The sequence below is a fragment of the Corticium candelabrum genome, chromosome 17, assembly GCF_963422355.1.
Source record: "Corticium candelabrum chromosome 17, ooCorCand1.1, whole genome shotgun sequence".
Lineage (NCBI taxonomy): Eukaryota > Metazoa > Porifera > Homoscleromorpha > Homosclerophorida > Plakinidae > Corticium > Corticium candelabrum.
This window is the reverse complement of record NC_085101.1, coordinates 2,523,421-2,542,707: the sequence shown is the minus strand read 5'-3', so window position 1 is coordinate 2,542,707 and position 19,287 is coordinate 2,523,421. Positions and strand designations below refer to the sequence as shown.

At 41.9% G+C, this 19,287-nt stretch overlaps 2 protein-coding genes and 1 long non-coding RNA gene across 3 annotated transcripts; 2 read left to right on the top strand and 1 right to left on the bottom strand.

The window, feature by feature from the left end:
- The first annotated feature begins 173 nt into the window (after positions 1–173).
- LOC134193285 (uncharacterized) lies at positions 174–824 on the top strand. Its single transcript, XR_009972046.1, has 2 exons — positions 174–294; positions 361–824. It is a non-coding gene; the product is annotated as an uncharacterized LOC134193285 (long non-coding RNA).
- An 873-nt stretch (positions 825–1,697) lies between these two features.
- On the bottom strand, positions 1,698–2,520 carry LOC134192821 (uncharacterized). Its single transcript, XM_062661580.1, has 2 exons — positions 1,974–2,520; positions 1,698–1,929 (listed from the first exon to the last, which is right to left on the bottom strand). The coding sequence occupies exons 1-2, from the start codon at positions 2,342–2,344 to the stop codon at positions 1,698–1,700; spliced, it is 603 nt and encodes a 200-aa protein (XP_062517564.1). The 5' UTR covers positions 2,345–2,520.
- Positions 2,521–4,909: 2,389 nt separating this feature from the next.
- Positions 4,910–5,599, top strand: LOC134192820 (uncharacterized). Its single transcript, XM_062661579.1, has 2 exons — positions 4,910–5,000; positions 5,076–5,599. Exons 1-2 carry the CDS (start codon positions 4,910–4,912, stop codon positions 5,597–5,599), a joined length of 615 nt encoding a protein of 204 aa, XP_062517563.1.
- The last annotated feature ends 13,688 nt before the right edge of the window (positions 5,600–19,287 follow it).

Sequence of the window (19,287 nt, the reverse complement as noted above, 5' to 3'; positions counted from 1 at the left end):
GTTGTAGCAGAAACTCACTTTGACAACAATGACATTGAACATGTCTATTTGTGTTTTGAAAATGAAATCGAACATTACTTGAGCCATCAAGCTAAGCCTGGTAGTGAAATGTAATCACAGGGATCCAAGCATAACGTTTTTCTGTTAGTTGTCCGTTGTTACATTAGTTAAATTGATGTATATCAAACCTAACAACCATTTACCTACCTTGAATATATGTATTTCTTACGATACCTTTGATGACTGTGAGTGACATGATGTATTTGTGTAACAACTATAGCAAACTCAACGTGGGTGAGGCAAATGGCTATACGAGAAATGGAGGAATTAAGCACAATTGTTGTTCTGCTTTGTTCTTAGCAATTATTCCAAATGATTTGTTGCCAGCCAGTTGACAGTCTTTGGCTGAAAGTTTAAAAACAATCAGTTGCTGTGTCGATCTGCTCCTCGATAGACTGTGAACATGACCTGACTCAATTCGATCCTGAACTAAACCGAGGCCGTGCCTTAACCAGAACAAAGGAGCCATGATCACTGAAACCTGCACTACTAAAAGCAGAGGCGATGACAGTAATGATAGCTACTGGTTATCTATTATTACTAATTATAGCTACAGTAATGATGGCTACTGTACAACTTAGATAGCTGTACTTTGAGAAAGAGTTACACTGCATTTAGTGATGAAACTGTTTGTCAGTTGATATTTCATGAGTTGATACCTACATATAATGACGTTTTGTTAGAATAGCTTCTCGACATTGTGAGCCAGGTCTATCAATTGTTGACTTGTAATAGATGGCATGCATTTTGTATGTAAAACTACAGTTGTAGAATTTTGCTCACAATGGACACAGGTAGTTCAGCATCCATACTAAGTACCATGTAATACATGATGTAGTGAAAACGCAGTAACCTGCTGGTGAGCTCATACACAGACATGACCAGAAACGTCAGCATGAGCAGACTGTTCAAATAAGATACTGTATTCCCCCTCACCTCACGTGTAACCATACGCTAGTCTCACATAGCCAGACCAAATAATTCAGAGAAATACAGTAGCTGGCCAACTTTTAGCTACTACATGCATCCAACTTACTTGTAGCAAAACTTCAACTAGTAATGTAGTAAGTTGTGAGCAAAAATAGCAGGTGTTTTTGTAGTTGTTGATTGCACTGCATGCATGCTTATGACATATATGCACAAATAGGAATAGGCATCACAGATTTCTTCTTCAACTAGTAATTCCTGTGATATAAATACAAAAGCAAATTAATGAAAATTTGATTTCGGATACTGACATTCGACAAGTGACCTTCAAACATATTGCAATTATCAAAATGCCGAACACATGGAATATGGTACAATATTTTCTATTTAATTAATTAAGTTAATCTTTCTGCTGACTGACAACACCAACCTTATTTGTTACCTACCAACAGGCAAGATCTGTATATTCACTGGTCCATTGACAAATCTATCAAATTTTGTCCAGATGTCTGGATAAGTCTGGATATGTCTGGATATGCGATCATAACTTAATTTCTATTCCCAACAGAATTTCCCTTGTCATCTACTTACATAGTATAGTTGATCTCTGCTTCAAGTTTGCATGTCATAAAATTTATTGTACAGTGCCATTTGTAACATTCATATCTTGGTTTATAAAACACAGGCAACAACAAATAATATGCAACATTCTAAACTACACAACCAACATTCTGAGATACAAATAGTAATGCCCTTTCATACAAATCTATACCATAATGTATACTAGGTTCCAGAGGTGAAACAGTTGCTTGAAGTTCTTCTATATAAGTAATGCTAAGAGGAGTAGGCGTCTCAGGCACGTGAACCACTTCATAAGTGTCTTCATGAGACACAGGTCCTCCCCAGTCAATACCAAATTGCTGATCTCCATCCTGGAAATACCTTGACATAAAGTCATGCAAGACATACACGATAAACAATTAAACCTTACCTCAAAGACTTCACTTGCAATGTGATTATTAGAAGTGGCAATTCTTTGCAAACCCATTGTCCACAGCTGCTCTGGAGTCAGGTTGTGCTCAGATCTCATGGGATGTTTAATCCATGCCTTTTGCCAGGATGTCAAGTGAGAGTTAATACGCGAAATATAAACAAAGTGGAGGCAGAAAAGGTCCAGTTCATTGCTAGGATCAAGCATACCAATAGATTCCAGGTGATAAAACAGACTATGGTTGAAATAGACAACTCCTTCATAAACATCTCTCCACATACGTTCAATCCTTTGATTGTGCACACTCTTCCCTACAATAACTGTACTTCTTCCAGGGCCACGGAGTGGATGCATAAGGAGATACATAGCAACATCAACATTTTCACCACCCTTATCAATACGAATGCGAGATGGCAGGCCATACTTAGTGACACCTTCCTGGAACAGCCTCAAGACTGTGTCTGCACAATTGTCACTTGAACAGTGCAGGTAAACAGGAAGTCTTGAGTATCCATCTACTCCACCATGAATGACAAGTCTCCATCTATTAAAAAGTGTCCCAAGTATTTAAAATGGATACATATAATGAAAATTATATATGTTATTATACATGTGTATATGTATATATGTATGTATGTATGTATGTATGTATGTATGTATGTATGTATGTGTGTGTGTGTGTGTGTGTGTGTGTGTGTGTGTGTGTGTGTGTGTGTGTGTGTGTGTGTGTGTGTGTGTGTTACATTGCAGTGTTACATTGCAGAATAGTGATTGCAGTATCTAACCTGGGCCTTACGGGCCCTTGTAAACAAAAAAAATTGTATGTATGTATGTATGGATGGATGGATGGATGTCTAAACCTAATCAATTGTGGTTTCCATCAAGACGCCACAATGACAATGGTGCAAACACAGCATACTTCCGTCGCTGAATTGCTGAAGACCACCGTACAGCAACTCCTTCTGGGTCTACTCGGTGCAGAGATTCCCTAATACGTGCTTGGGAGACGCGTTGACCTCAAGACATCAAATGTCCATGCAATAACCGATAGCCACAATTTGGAAATTCACACTTGATTTGAGACACTAGTTCATCTAGTTCCCGGTCTGTGATGAAGGAGTATAAGGCACTTACACTTAGACCAAACTCACTCATTCTTCGCCTTATGGTGCTCAAACTAACACCAAGAACCTCCTCTATTTTGGGACACTTGAATCCCAAGTGTAACAGATACTCCAGCTGGTCCTGCTTGACCTCTAGCCTTGGTCGTCCTCTGACATTTTCATAAAGAATTTGAGACACATACCCTGATTCATTCCGTCCATGATTCAACTCTTCCAGAAAACTTAGAGCCATATCAACTCCTTCCAATACGTCACTGCTACCGGTGTTGTAAACGTCGTCAACTGCTACCAAAAAGACGATGAAGTCTGTCGACGTGGAAGACCAGACAATCTAGTGTGCCAGACTCTCTACCTTCCTCGTAGCATGTAACAAGTCGCTGCACCCGACGGCATACATCAGCTACCACTCCGAGTAATTCTGTCTGGTCACCTGAAAGTTGAACGGCCATGTCACGACCAGAGCTAAAACAGACCAATAACGAAAGGAGGAGTGGTCTGCGGATCTACAGTGACGACTCTACTACACTTCTACCTAGTGTTTTTAGTGCCGAGGATAGGTGAAGCTTCGCAGCAGCAGGTGGTGTGATCAAGCGCGTCTCAGGCGCGTACCGTGGCATGGGCTAAATGGGCTATAGCCCCCCCAGTTTTTGTGGGCGTTTCCCATTTTGTCAGGTGAAAACTAGCGTTACGTAGCTTTTTGTAAGAGTTCTGTGCAAGAGGAAACCGCAGGATGATTTTTCAGTAAATAGGTGCTTGTTTAGTCTGCTCCATACTGTATATATGTATACGAGTAAACGTAATACTTTGTGGTCTGCATTGTTGCTACTAATACAATTTTTGTCAAAGGGGCGTGTCAGTGTTCGGGTATTTCAGCCCCCCCCCCAATTCCAATTGCCACGGTACGCCCCTGCGCGTCTGGTTGGCAAAAAGCGACGTCGTTATCTTTAATAGCTGTGTAAAATTAGATTTGATATGCAGAAACCTTATCCTGACGTTTCTGTCTCTATGATTCCTACTCTAGAGATAACTAAAAGAAGGTTTCGACTAATATCAACATCGTTGTTGCAAGCCCAAAAATGCCGGAGTTATCGATTTTCAAAGTGTGCAATCAACGCTAACAGAGAGTGTAGTGGGCTAGTGGAACGTGCTAACACTCGTTTCACACATCTGAATACCCTAGACAGTCGCCGCCAGTAGTCATGCGTTTAGATTGATAAACGTTACTGATTTCATTTCTGTTTTGAAGGTTCTGATTGGGGTTACAGTACTAGTACGTATATGATAGGCGTTGATTTTTATGTGCTTTGACGCATGCAGTCCTAGAGCTATTGACACGTTACAATTGTTTGTTAATTAATGTCGGTGTCTAGGGCGCTAGGTTTCGTCTTGTCTGCGTCGACGCATGCAACCGTAACTAATTAGTAGAGTGGCATGTTTGCATTTACAGTTTTTGCTGATGTCTCTACATGCTCAGCGCTGGTTTCCGTGTGGTTTTGGCAGTCATTTGTTGATGCCGTTTAGACGCTAGGCTCTGGGCGCTGGTTTTCCTGTTTGTCTTGCAACCATATGCTACTGGACGCTAAATTGTTTGCTGATGTCGCTCAACGCTAGGCGCTGGTTAGTGTGGTCTTTGCCGACGGATGCAGTCATGCTATTGGCACGTTAAACTGTTGTTGATGTCGCTACATGCTAGGACGCTGGTTTTCGTGTTGTCTTCCTCGACGCTTGCAACCATATGTTAGTGGCATGTTAAATTGCTGATGAGGCAACACCGAAGGTGCTGGTTAGGTGTGATCTTTGCCGACGAATGCGGTCATACAATTGGCACGTTAAACTGTTTGATGGCCCTATTCAGCAAACTGGCCTGGGAATAATGGATCAAATCACGCCATACCTATGTAAGTCTGAAATGCACGTCTCTGATTAGTTAGAGTGTGCGTGCACTTGTGCAAGTATGTCTGATTTTAACAAAGCGAAGAACCTATTGATCGGGGCCGTAGATGCCGTTTTATCGCTTGCCGATCAAGCGAAACAAGAATCTTCGCGAGAGCCGTGCAGCTCCTCAGCGATCAGACGTCCAAGCTTTGCTACTTTCGGATCGGGAAGAAGCGCTGAAAGACCTACACGTGAAGAAGCAATTAGTCAAGGTGCAAGCGCTAGCATGGAAGAGCACCGACGTCTTTTTGGCTACCGTCCGGCAAAGGGTATAGGCAAGAGGAGCAAGAACGTTCGTGGTGCCCGACGTAGGTGCAGCATCAGCACGTGGAAGAAGGATTGCATTTGCCTTTGCGATAAAGAGCAGTCGCTGAAACCTTCATCCGAAGAGAAGATTGAGCTAGCAAAGATGGGATTGGGTTTGGGAGAAGCGCTATTCGATGGAGATGGCGATGCGGAGCAAATTCACCGTGTCTTACTAGAAAAGTTCCCAGCGCTTGAAGCTTGTGGGGGTATACGCTTTTGCGTCTTGCTGAAAACTCCCACCACATGGTTGAAATAGAAGGGCCTGATAGTGGGATGACGGTGCCTTTTCTTAAGGACGTTGTGAACCAAGCAAAGTTGTATATACGGCCACTGCAAAGGGAAATTACAAAGGAGGACATGAAAAAGTACTCTATACGGACAGTAAGACTATCTGCATGCATCAAGCATGAATAGGTATAGGTTTGGTTAATGATTGATCAAATTGTTAGAGTGTCAGTGAGCCGTCTGAAGTCTGCCAAAACTGCAAGTCACTCCTTCCCCTTTCTCAATTGAGAAAACACATAACAACTTGTAAGAGGAAAGGAAAACGCAGACGGTAAGACAGCAGTCAACAAAGCTTGCTGTGAATTAAAACTCTTTCGAAATATTGGTACAGTAAATAGAAGTTTGTATGCAAAGTTTTACTTCTGAAACTACATATTTGCCGAAGTGATGGTCAGATATGTCAACATCTACGAAAGATTTCCAAAATTCGAATGACTTGTATCGAGGAAAGACAACTTTTAATTGAATTCAAACTTAGTAGATATCTTACCCAATTCAAACCATCGATAGAAATATAACTAGAATGTAAAGAATGCGTAATTACAATATTCAATCATTTTATATTATACTATAGCTACATGCAGGTCTTGCTGTACACAGCCAGAGTTGAATCAAAATAATTGTAATATGTAGATATCAATACCAATCATTAAAACTTTCTCAAAATATTAATAGAGTAAATAGAAGTTTGTATGCAAGGTTTTACTTCTGAAACTTCATATTTGCCAAAGTGGTGGTCAGATATGTCAACATTAGTTGACAGATTTCAAAAATTAGAAATGAATTGTATTGATTGAAGACAACTTTCAATTGAATTCAAACTTAGTAGATATTTTACCCAATTCAAACCATCGATAGAAATATAATTAGAATGTAAAGAATCTGTATTTACAATATTCAACCATTTTATATTACACTATAGCTACATGCAAGTCTTACTGTACATTGTTACTCCACAGCCAGAGTTGAATCAAAATAATTGTAATATGTAGATATTAATATCAATCATTAAAACTTTCTCAAAATATTAATACGGTAAATAGAAGTTTGTATGCAAAGTTTTACTTCTGAAACTACATATTTGCCACAATGGTGGTCAGATATGTCAAAACCTATAGACAGATTTCTAAAATTCGAATGACTAGTATTGGAGGAAGACAACTTTTAATTGAATTCAAACTTAGTATATATGCTACCCAATTCAAACCATCAATAGAAATATAACTAGAATGTAAAGAATGCATATTTACAATATTCAACCATTCTATATTATACTATAGCTACATACAGGTTTTGCTGTACATTGTTGCTCCACTGCCAGAGTTGAATCAAAATAATTATATTATGTAGATATTAATATCAATCATTAAAACTTTCTCAAAATATTATTACAGTAAATAGAAGTTTGTATGCAAAGTTTTACTTCTGAAACTACATATTTGCCAAAGTGGTGGTCGAATAGGTCAACACCTATCAACAGATTTCTAAAATTTGAATGACTAGTATTGGGGGAAGACAACTTTTAATTCAATTCAAACTTAGTAAAATATCTTACCCAACGCAAACAATCAATAGAAATATAACTAGAATATAGCTAACCATAGATACATTATTGCCTCTTCACAGCCATTAGATCAAAGTAAATGTATTAATTAAATGTAGTTATTAATAGCAATTATTGAAACAGTTTAGAATATTAATTACCACAATCAATAGAAAATTGTTAATTAAACTGTACATTTGCAGTGGTCAGATATTGTAGCGGACGGAAGCCGTGTAGTTTGTACACCCACTAATTAGCTAGTGTGTTGCGAACCTCGTGACTTTTGTGTCATTTTTTACCGGCTCTGGCCAGTTGTGTTTTTTCGTTGTGTCAAGTAGTTAGCTTTTTGCTACATTGGTGACCTTGAAGCCAGGAACGTTGTTTCATGGCACACGAAGAACATGCAGTGTCGCTCAAGCTGCCAACTTTCTGGACTTCTTAATCGGAGGTTTGGTTTGTACAAGCCGAAGCTCAGTTTGAACTCCGAAGGGTGACAGCCGACGAGACGAAGTATTTCTACGTCCTTGCGACCCTAGACCAGGAGACAGCAACGAGGGTTCTAGATCTCATTCGTCGACGCTCTCTAGTCAAGCCGTGATATGGAGGCATTTACAGCGAGCGCCGTACAGCGTAGACCACTTGCCATGAGACAAAAGCAGACAACGTCCGGGACAAGACAGAAGCAGACAACGTCCGGGACTTCCGGTTTCGACACCCCGGATTCTAACCGTTTGTGTTATTACCATCGCATCTTCGGCGAGGCAGCTCGACAATGCAAGTAACCATGCAACTGGTCGGAAAACGGCAAGGCCGGTCGCTAGTGGCCGAGGCGACCGGCCATAATCGCGGCCTCCTCATCCTACGTGACTCAGTTTCCAAGAGGCAGTTTCTCATCGACACTGGAGCAGAAGTCAGTGTTCTTCCTGCTACTGTATTGGACACGCGTACGAGGCAACCAGGACCACCGCTACTGGCAGCCAACGGTAGCTCAATCAGGACGTATGGAACTCGCAAACTCTCTTTTCATTTTGCTTCAAACAGATATCAGTGGTCTTTTATAGTCGCCGATGTGACTCGTCCTCTGCTAGGAGCCGATTTCTTTCGCTCCAACTGTCTACTAGTTGATATGAATGGAAAACGTTTTGTGGATGCAGCAACTTTCCACTCTGCTCCACTTACCGTATTCCCTCACATAAAGGCGCGTGCGCTTATAAGTGAACTGAATAAGCGCATGCGCCTATACCTCGAGTACAAGCGCATGCGCTTTTAGGCGAGGGATAATCGTGTTCGGACAGCATCTGTACACGCGACATGCATCGCAAGTCCTATTTCCTTGAATTTAAGCGTCAGCTTCTCGACTCTCTGAAAGTAAACGACGGAAATGTTTCAAAACAGCAAAGCAGTACGGAGTCCATCGAAAAGTCGTGCAGAGGTGGCGACAGCAAGAGAGCAGGCTTGATGAAGCATCCGAGAGGCGAGACGTCCCTACACGCAAAAGATGTTAAGGAAGCGATGTTATGCTGCACAGTCGACTGGCTGCAATGTTGGGTGGAGAAGATGTTAGCGAAGAATTATCGCAGTCTAGCGACTCGGAGTCGGACACTAGCACGTGCACTGATAGCGATGAAGAGACACTTTTAGAAACTGATGAAGACGACTAGGACCTGTTCTCACTGTATGTTTACTGATGCATTAGCAAATACAAAAATTAAACAAAAAATTTTATACAAGCGCATGCGCTTATAAATGAGTTTTAAAAAGCGTTTTCTTCGGCAAGAAAAATGCGCTTTCTCACTTATAAGCGCATGCGCCTTTATGTGAGGGAATACGGTATGCAGACCTCGACCAAAACTCCTGCGCCTCACCTTGATGCGATTTCAACTTCTACCGACAAGTATGACATATTGCTGGCGGACTTTCCAGCTATCACGACACCTAACTTTGTCCAACAACCTACCAAGCACGGTGTGGAGCACTTCATCACTACCAAAGGTCCACCAGTTCATGTTCGTGCCCGTCGCCTGCCTCCAGATAAACTAACAGCTGCTAAGGCGGAATTCTGCAGTATGGAATCCATGGGCATCATACGCAGATCGTCCAGTCCTTGGGCATCACCATTGCACATGGTGCCAAAGTCTTGGGGAGGTTGGCGCCCCTGTGGAGACTACAGGCGCCTCAATGAAGCTACTGTTTCAGACAGATATCCAGTGCCTCACTTGCAGGATTTCTCTTCTCACCTCGAGGGTATGAATGTATTTTCTAAAGTCGACCTTGTTCGAGGCTATCACCAGATTCCTGTGGCTACTGAAGACATTCCCAAAACTGCTATCATCACTCCGTTTGGACTTTTCGAATTTCTCAGAATGCCGTTTGGTCTGAAGAACGCTGCTCAAGCTTTCCAATGCCTGATGGACACTGTCTGTTACGGTTTAGAGTTTGCTTTTGTCTACATCGATGACATCTTGGTGGCCAGTAAGGACATTGAGACACACAAACAACACCTTTGCTTGCTGTTCCAGAGACTCCAAGAACTGTCAATTTGGACGTAACAGTCTGGACTTCTTAGGCCATCTCATTACTCGTGCTGGTATCATGCCACTTCCTGAAAAAGTAGACGCCATCACCCAACTCGACCAACCAACCACAGTCAAGGGCCTGCAAGAATTTGTGGGTATGGTCAATTTCTGCCGCAGGTTTATTCCTGCCGCAGCTCATACAATGTTACCACTGTTTGAGGCATTATCAGGAAAACCGAAGACGCTGACCTGGGATGAGACCATGTTAAAAGCTTTCCACGACACTAAGAAAGCTTTGGCAGACGCAACTCTACTTTCACACCCGCATCACGATGCACAGATTTCACTCACCACTGACGCTTCAGACCTGGCAGTAGGGGCTGTTCTTCAACAGTTTGTGGACGGTGTCTGGATACCCCTAGCTTTCTTCAGCAAGAAACTAAGACCACCTGAAAAGAAGTACAGCGCTTTGATCGTGAACTGCTTGCTCTATACTTAGGAATACGGCATTTTCGCTACTTCCTAGAGGGTCGACAATTTATTGCCTTCACCGATCACAAACCCCTCACTTTCTGTATGTCAAAAGTGTCAGACCCTTGGTCAAACCGCCAGCAACGTCAACTTTTATACATTTCTGAATTCACGACTGACATCCGACATGTACAAGGGAAAGACAATCCTGTAGCAGACACGTTGTCGAGAGCCACCATCGCGGGCGTACAACTGGGAATTGAGTACGGTGCCATGGCAACAGCTCAACAACAAGATACTGAAGTACAGGCCTATCGCACAGCAACGTCGTCGAGTCTACAAGTAGAGGATATTCCTTTTGGAACCCATGGTGTTACACTGCTGTGTGATATGTCAACCGGCCGGCCTAGACCGATCGTACCTGCCAGTTGGAGACGCCAAGTTTTTGACCTGACCCATGGTCTATCACACCCTTCTGTGCGCACTACAAGAAAACTTGTAGCCAACAAATTTGTATGGAATGGCTTGCAAAAGCAGATAGGAACCTGGGCCAAGCAGTGCATTGCTTGTCAGTCTTCCAAGGTCCAAGCACACATCAGGGCCCCTCTGGAGAAGTTTAATGTCCCACATCGTCGGTTCGACCACATCCATGTGGACCTCGTAGGACCACTTCCACCTTCCAATGGTTTTACTCACCTACTTACTTGTATCGATCGTTTCTCTCGTTGGCCTGAAGCGATTCCTCTGAATAATACCAACTCCGCCAATTGCGCTCAAGCTCTAGTCTTCCACTGGATTGCTCGTTTTGGCGTACCACTTGACATATCATCTGACAGAGGGCCACAGTTCACTTCACAACTTTGGACATCTATTTCTCGGTTGCTAGGTACACAACTTCACCATACAACAGCCTACCACCCTCAGTCGAACGGCCTGGTAGAAAGGTTTCATCGCCATTTGAAGTCTGCCTTGCGAGCACGCCTCACTGGCCCCAACTGGGTGCGGGAGCTACCTTGGGTACTTCTGGGAATTAGAACAGCGCCTAAAGAAGACTTGGGATGTTCCTCAGCGGAAATGGTGTATGGCTCCACTCTTACAGTGCCTGGAGAATTTATCCCTGGCTTTGCTGACACACTCTCTGACACCAGTTTACATCTCCGTCAACTGCGCGACCAAGTACGCTCACTCATTCCAGTTCCGACATCTCAGCACGGCACCGCACTTACGTCTGTTCCTCACAATCTGCTGCAGGCCAAGTTTGTTTTTATTCGTCGTGACGCTCATCGCACTCCTCTCCAACTGCTCTATGAAGGCCCTTTCAAAGTCATACATCCTGGCCCCAAAACCTTCCAGGTAGACATTGGAGGCAAGAGCGAAATAATCACAGTAGACCGACTCAAGCCAGCTCACATGGACCTCGAACATCCCGTCAAAGTAGCTGAGCCCAGACGTCGTGGACGACCGCCTAAGCATCCACCATCTTCGCCTGATTATGTACTTCGGAACAAAACCTCTAACGGCGTTCAACCGCAGAGCACCCGTTCAGGTCGTAAAGTCAAGGTCCCACTGCGTTACATCTCGGTTCTGGGGGGGAGTGGTGTAGCGGACGGAAGCCGTATAATTTGTACACCTCACTAATTAGCTAGTGTGTTGCAAACCTCGTGACTTTTGTGTCATTTTTTACCGGCTCTGGCCAGTTGTGTTTTTTCGTTGTGTCAAGTAGTTAGCCTTTTGCTACAATATCATACTGTATGACACAGTGTAGTGGGCTGACGTTCTGCTTATTATATATCTAATCAATTTCTTAAGTAAAATGAAATTTGAAAATTAAGTATTGAACATAAATTGTCAGGAACAGTTTAAAAAATCGACAATTGAAAATTCATTAACATCTGGGACGTGTTGATGTGTGAGAATATGAGGTCACAGAGGTGTCTCCATGTATGTCGATAGCTTCCTGTCACACTAAACATAGCAATTAATTGTCTAATTAATTACATGTTGCTTTGCTGCTTGGAAAACGCAATCATTTATTAAACAGTTATAATGTAGTTAGAAAAAATTAGTTCGAATGCAAGTATAAGGGACATCAGTAAATTATGTAGATGTTTATTAATTAATTAATTAATATTGTTCGTTTGCAGATTCATTTGCTTGATTTGTTCAAATTTCAAATTTTAAATGTTTTTAGCTAGGTAAAGGCAATAGAGATTACAACCGTGAGTAAACCACGTAAACAAGATGTTCTTGAGGTCTCTAGATCTCTAGCTACAGGGACAGACGTTGATGCCTAGACGTGATGTCATCGTTGTCGATTCAAACTTTGCATATTGAATCACATGCCGATTCGACGCCATAGTCAGATGTGTAGCCTCGACTTGCTTTCGGTGGTCCTGAAACGAGCGACGATAGATCACATGACCTTCGCGCACGTGCGTGGTAAAGGCTAGACTTTTAGTTGGGTATGTACGTATGAAACATATTTTCCTCGACCTCACGTATTGCGTGTAGGACCGACCTCATTGAGTAAGTCTACGACCGACCTCACATGACGTCTAGCTAGGACCGACCGCATTGACTTAACGACCGACCTCATGACGTCACGGACCGACCTCATGACGTTTAGGACCGACCTCATTACGTAGTAACCGACCTCATTGAGTGTGCGACCGACCTAAGTAAATAGAAATACTACCGGCGTAATTTTGACACTGATTACACGCCATACCTATAGGTGGACAGTTGAAGTTTCACCTCCTAGCACGAAACAAATTGGTCATCAACCGAGACGGGTTTGTTGTAGTAGTTAGCACTGCGTCGTGCCTTCTCGGGATAGGATGCTCTTCCAGTAGACGCCTCGTTGTCTCGCTTTTAGACAGTAGCTACGACAACTGGGAATTGTGGGTGTGGACTTACCTTGCCGTTCACTGTTGAAACGGAAGTGAACGGTAGACGGCACTAGAGTTGCACGATTTCCCACAGTTTAGCTTTTGCAGTCACGTCGGGCAATGATCCAACGTCTCCGTGAGCTTATAGTAGCACAAAGCACTTACTATTGAGGCCTACAGTACAAGGGTGTTAGCGAAGTCTGTTCTTGTCTTATTTGACATCTTATTTGCATGTCTACATGTAACCACTAGCATCTGCAGTCTTTGTACAACAAAGTGTATCAGTGTTCAAACGATGTCTAAAAATTGTACGCAAACTGCGCAGGGGCGTGCTAGGGACATTTTAGGGATCAGTTCTTTTAGTGCTTTACTTGACCTCCCAGTCGTAGATCAGTCTAGCATGCTATTTTAGTTAATCTATTTATTAATTACCAGGCCTAATAGCTAGAACACATTTGTAATTACATCCATAGTATACATGTAATAATGATATACACTGCACATTACGCACAAAATTTCTTAAGAGTCTTGGAGCTATATCTGCATCTGAAACGTAGAACCCAGACCAGCAATTCAGCAGCTACAGCATTGTGTATACAGCTTTAGGATGAGTACTGTACTGGGGCAGGGCACGTACGTCCCCCTCTCCCCCACAGTAGAGATTACATTGCCAAACGGAAACCTCGGAAATTGCTGCTGCCGGACATTCCCTTGCAAGAGGACTTCGAAGATTCCAGCGTAGACAGTGATGAATAGAACAAAGTCTAGGTTGTTGTGTATAGGAGTATGAAACTTTTGTGTAGTATACGTAAAACGAGACAGCTAGAGCTCTAATTACGAACCATAGAGTGTATAAAAATTACTATTTAAATTATTTTCTAAATGGACCTCTGACTGAAATGTTTCGGTTCGTTCACACACACCCATAACCCCATGAGTACAGGCATGCCACGTGACTTAATACAACACCATTACTTAACTTATTATTTGGACAGTTAACTTATTATTTGGATGGAACCTTTGTTAGTTGGAATGAGGTAAATACAATGCTAAGCATCTTGTACTGCAAACTTTACAGGATTGAGGAAGACAATCTATTGTATAGCAATACTAATACCCCATTCACACGAGCACAGCTCCAAACTGAGCTGAGCCGAGCCAAGCTATCCTGGGCTAATGAAGCGAGCCAGTCCTTGTTCACACGACGTTCTGACCATTTAGCGAGCCAGTCGGGTTTTAGTAGGCGTGTCTCTTGGTGTGCATGCTAGATACAGACGTCAACAAGCTGTCCGCGCTTACTTCTCGCTGGCACTAGAACAGTCTGCGGAAATTTCGAGGAGAAGTATCGAGTATAGACGTCGACGTCGTCTTTGTTTTGACAGGCACTACACAAATGAACCGAACCAAACCGTGCTGGCATGGCAAATTGAGGTGGGCCAGCTCAGCACGGTTTGGTTCGGTTCGGCCGACATTCACACGACGAAGTGAAACCGAGCCAAACTGTGCCGTACCATGCTGGCACAGTTACAAATGCTCGTGTGAATGGGGTAATAAGTGTACAAGTACTGTGTACAGTCTGCTTATAAGCTAGTGCTAATCGTACAACGCATGCGCAATGTAGTCTACTCCTCTTACAGTCTCTGTGATCTAGTTGCAATTGACATGCTACACTTTCAGAGATATATGTGCATTTATCTTATTTTCAATCTCAAATTATGTTTGTTCACATGCCTACTAATTAGCTCTCATTGAAATGTTGCTTCACATCACTGCTTGTGCACTAAGAAGGTAACGTACTGTTCATGACTGCTAGCTCCTTCCCATGTGATGTAGACGTTGCAACCCACACCAACTCCTTCTGAGTTCCACATGACACTCGACAATCCACGAAAAATAGCAATGCTGCCGGTCTATAAATAGAAAACAGCTGCAGGTAAAGATGAGTGCTCTGAACCAATTGAATTGACAAGAGGTGCTGTTGACAGAGAAGCTAAACATGACGGCCTATCTATCATCATCTAAGTAAACACAACGTCTAGGTACTTAATTGTGATGGCCACATGAGCTTCGTCCACTAATTGCCAGACACAGCAAAATATTCGACAGGTGATATTTGTTGATGACGTCATTGAAAGTGTCCAATTCATTCATGTAGTAACAGTCTATCTGCTTGTTCCCAGTGCTGACTCCATAAATTGATTAAAGGAAGAACAAAAATGTAACTATGCAATCACAAAGTCGGTGTGACAGTGGCTATATCAGGAAATCTATTATTATCATTATAATTTATTATTGCCTTTGAGAGAAATTTACTCAGAACGAACATGCATGTTCAATAAAGTGTCGTCTAACGTGCGCTAACAAATTTACTACCAAAACTCCTAATTCTATAATGTCCAATGCTAGAGTTCTAATCAGCTACAGCAGCTATAGAGCCTAGGCATTACTAAACCAGCAAATGGCCAAATTCAAAATGCTCGTGTAGTCACTCTAGCATGCATCTTCCACATACAAGTTCTCCAAACAGCTGACAGCTTCGCTAAACGACGGTCGTTTACGAGGATTGTCTTCCAAGCAAGTTTGCATTAGGCTTGCATACATTTCAGGGCAATCGTCTGGAACGATGGGACGCTCGCCTCTTTCCACGGCGTCGTCGACCTCGTGACTAAACCGATAATGCTCAAAAGGAAAGCCACGTGACCAAATCTCCCAAAGCACAATTCCAAAACTAAACTCAAAATAGGTTATTGAATACAATAAAATTGACGTCGACTCGTCGAGTATACCTGTAGACATCAATGGATGCATCGTACCTCTCTCGTCGTGCTAACTCTGGTGCACTCCATCTCACTGTCCCAATACCATCTTCACACAAGTCTCTCATCTCAATTAAGAGATCGTTTTCTAAATTATTGCTTCTCAATAAATTGTTTCTGTTTGATGGTCCGTTTTTGCCTCTATCGCAAAAAAGTCTTCCAAGATCAAAATCAGCGACTTTGACTATCCAACTTTGACTTACTAGTAAATTGTCACTCTTCATATCTCGATGAATTCTCGGTGGGTCCAATTGGTGAAGAAATTCCATTCCTTTCGAAGCGTCTAGAGCAAAGGCTATTTTACGGTTTTGATTTATTTCAATACTGACGTCATCCAGTACGTGACGTAATGAACCTCGATGCGCAAACTCAACGACAAGAAATGGTTGTGCTTGTGCAGTCGTTGTACCAGCTCCAATAAAAAGTACAATATTTGGATGACGCATTGTTTGCATAAATTTAATTTCTTGCGCGAATTCCAACGACGACTGCGGATCGCCGTCCGCCATTAGCAATTTTACAGCAACGTCCATATCACGATATTGAGCTTTCCACACTCTTCCCGATGCTCCCCCTCCTATTTCGTCCTGCAGTCTTATTTCTTGCCAACTGATCTGCCACGCATCATTCAATGTTTGTATGTGACGACGCAAAGCCGTTTCTCGTTCTCTTCGTCTTTTTCTAGTTCGCCGTAATACAATTACGAGTAAAGCAATAATACCTATAACAAGAATAACTCCCAATCCAATGTAATAATAAGTTGCGTCTTGGCAGTGAGAACCAGTGAACCCGATAGTACAAGAACATACGGGACCTTGTGTTAGCCCATTACTCACCACAAGACATCTGCCATGGAGACAGTAACCCGTGATGCAAACGTTGCAGTCGGTCATCCTTGACGAACGCTCTTCTCTTGTCGTCGTTCCATTTGGACATTTGCTGCACTTGTTCGTCTCCACATCATAGTAAAAACCGACTTTGCAGACGTCGCAAGGAACACTTGAAATGTTGCTAGACCCCAATCCTTCAGGACAGCCTGCCTTTAGATAAGTTAAACTAGAATGCTCCAAACTTAGTAAATATCTTTGCCAAAAATAAAGAGATGAATAGAAATAGTTGTTCGGCAAATACTCTATTGTTTGAAGTGCGACGAAATTCCAAGTCCGCAAGTGAACAATAAGCATCCACAACTCGAAATGTACATTATGACTCCATTTTGTAGCTAAAGAATGACATTTAGCCGCAATCCATAACATTCCACTTGAGCTGTCGCCGCATAGAAGCAAAGATAGTAATGAACAGAATTGAAAGGTAAATTGTTGGTTGGTACTAAAATGCTCCACGAATGGTTAATCATGTTATATCTCCACAAATCTTTGTATTCATACGCCCTAATAATACTACCATTATTGTTATATCCCCCAAAAACAAACATGTCGACTCCTATAACTGCAGCTGTATGACCATATCGAGGGGAGGGGAGGCTCACTGCAGATTCGATCATTTTCACTTTCTTCCAAATTCTTTGTATTAGAGAGAATTGCCAAAGATCATTGGAAGCAACGTTGTTAACAGTCCGACCTCCAAACAGCAACAGTGACGACGAGTTTATAGTGACGACTGAAAATTGGATTCTGAAAGGTATAGGACTTGATGTTTGTCGTATGTAATTTTTTGACAATATCAACGTTGTGTAGAAGGGTGACACGATCAGCCACATATTTTCCTGCATGTGCATGCTTACAACATGTGAGTTCATCATTTCTCTTCTTACAGATATTCCTGTAACGTTAAGATATCCCTCCATTTGCCATCTCTTCGTGTGTAAGTTCATCGACCACATGGCTGGTGGAGCAGATCTTACATCGTCGGATTGAAAAACAATCCTATAATATGTGTCTTTCCACAAAGATTGAAATCCGTAATCTGATGGAACTAGAAGCGTGTCGATCATTCTAGCAAAAAGCCATGACCGTTCTCCCGCTACATCGCGTCTTTGCAGAATCCACGTACTTGACCCACAAGATTCATCGAAATCGGAAATGTAATAATTTACTCTTTTGCCATGACTGTCAACTCGTACAGCATACCCAAGTAATGGTTCACGAATATTAGATATTCTCAGATGTTTGAAGAGAGAATCATCTACATTTATCTGTTCGACGAAAGCGACCCCATTAGAGAGAGGCAGCCCAAAGACTAAACGTCGATCAAGATTGATATAAAGAAACTCTCTTGTATCATTAACAAATAATACTTTCGAAAAAAATCAGTAACTTTTCCCCGACTACCATGTGGAAGGCAGAGTTTCGTTTTATTCCAAATTGATTTTGTTACGGAATATTTCCAAATGCATTCGTCAACCAAAGCCAGTACTGTTGTCCTTCCTGACCAGCCATCAACTAGATGTACACCATAAATGGAAGGAATTGGGTAGTTTCCCACTTTCTCCCACCGATATGTCGTATGTTCTATCACGCAGCTGAGTCTGTACCCCACAAAATGATTTCCTTGGTTAATAGGGTAGAAAGCGAAAACATCCTGACTACAGGAGCACAAAGAGTGCTCACTTTCAACGGCCACCGCGTAAAATTCATAGTCAACATCTGTCCAACTAGGACCATCGCCCACAATCGTAACTCGTTTCCATCTCAGCTGTTCGAGCAAAAATATCCAAGTGCTGTTGCTAGCAGCAGGATACAGAATGATAGCTTGTGAACTACAAACTGTCACTAGACGGAACCTGGTCATCTCTAGAGGTCAGTTTGCAACATTATCAATCATTTTCCAAGAGTTTGTTTCTTCATAATAAATCCATGTTTGGTAGGAATTTACATTATTAGACACTGGATCATGGATTGCCTTTCTACCCATTCTTCCTAAAACAAGGATCCTGTAACGATATTTTTGAATTGTCGTCGACAGTTGAATAACTAATAGAGTAGATACAAACACTTCCAGTTGTGGTGTATTACAGGTCTAAGAACTGAAACGTTCCAATTTATTAAAAGACTGACAATTACTGTTAGAAAGTCCAAGTGGTTTAGTTTTTTTGTATTCAACGGCTGTAGGCGCGATATTGTAAAGTGGCATTTCTTGTACTCCGTTTCTTGTTGTTCGACTTAGAGATGACAACTTGCTTAGCTTGGAATGTGCTATAAAAATTGTCAGCAGAAACACGTATAAAGAGAATTCCATGCCGGCAATCGGCAATAACTTGCTAAAAGCAAAATATAAAAATTAAAAGAAAACGCTTTGACTGTCAATAACGTTAATAAATATGTGATAATATTGCAAATTGACAAACACAATTTAGTGCACGTATATGTGCATATATATATATATATATATATATATATATATATATATATATTATTGCTATTAATGCAGTCTAGTGTTTGTTTGTATTTAGAACACAAACAAAA

Excerpts from the sequence above, each read along its gene's own strand:
- LOC134192821 (XM_062661580.1), bottom strand. The coding sequence starts at position 2,344 with ATGTATCTCCTTATGCATCCACTCCGTGGCCCTGGAAGAAGTACAGTT. Across the intron at positions 1,930-1,973 it reads AGTGAAGTCTTTGAGGTAAG|GTATTTCCAGGATGGAGATC; the intron begins GTTTAATTGTTT and ends CTTTATGTCAAG.
- LOC134192820 (XM_062661579.1), top strand. The coding sequence starts at position 4,910 with ATGCGGTCATACAATTGGCACGTTAAACTGTTTGATGGCCCTATTCAG. Across the intron at positions 5,001-5,075 it reads TCAAATCACGCCATACCTAT|CGAAGAACCTATTGATCGGG; the intron begins GTAAGTCTGAAA and ends ATTTTAACAAAG.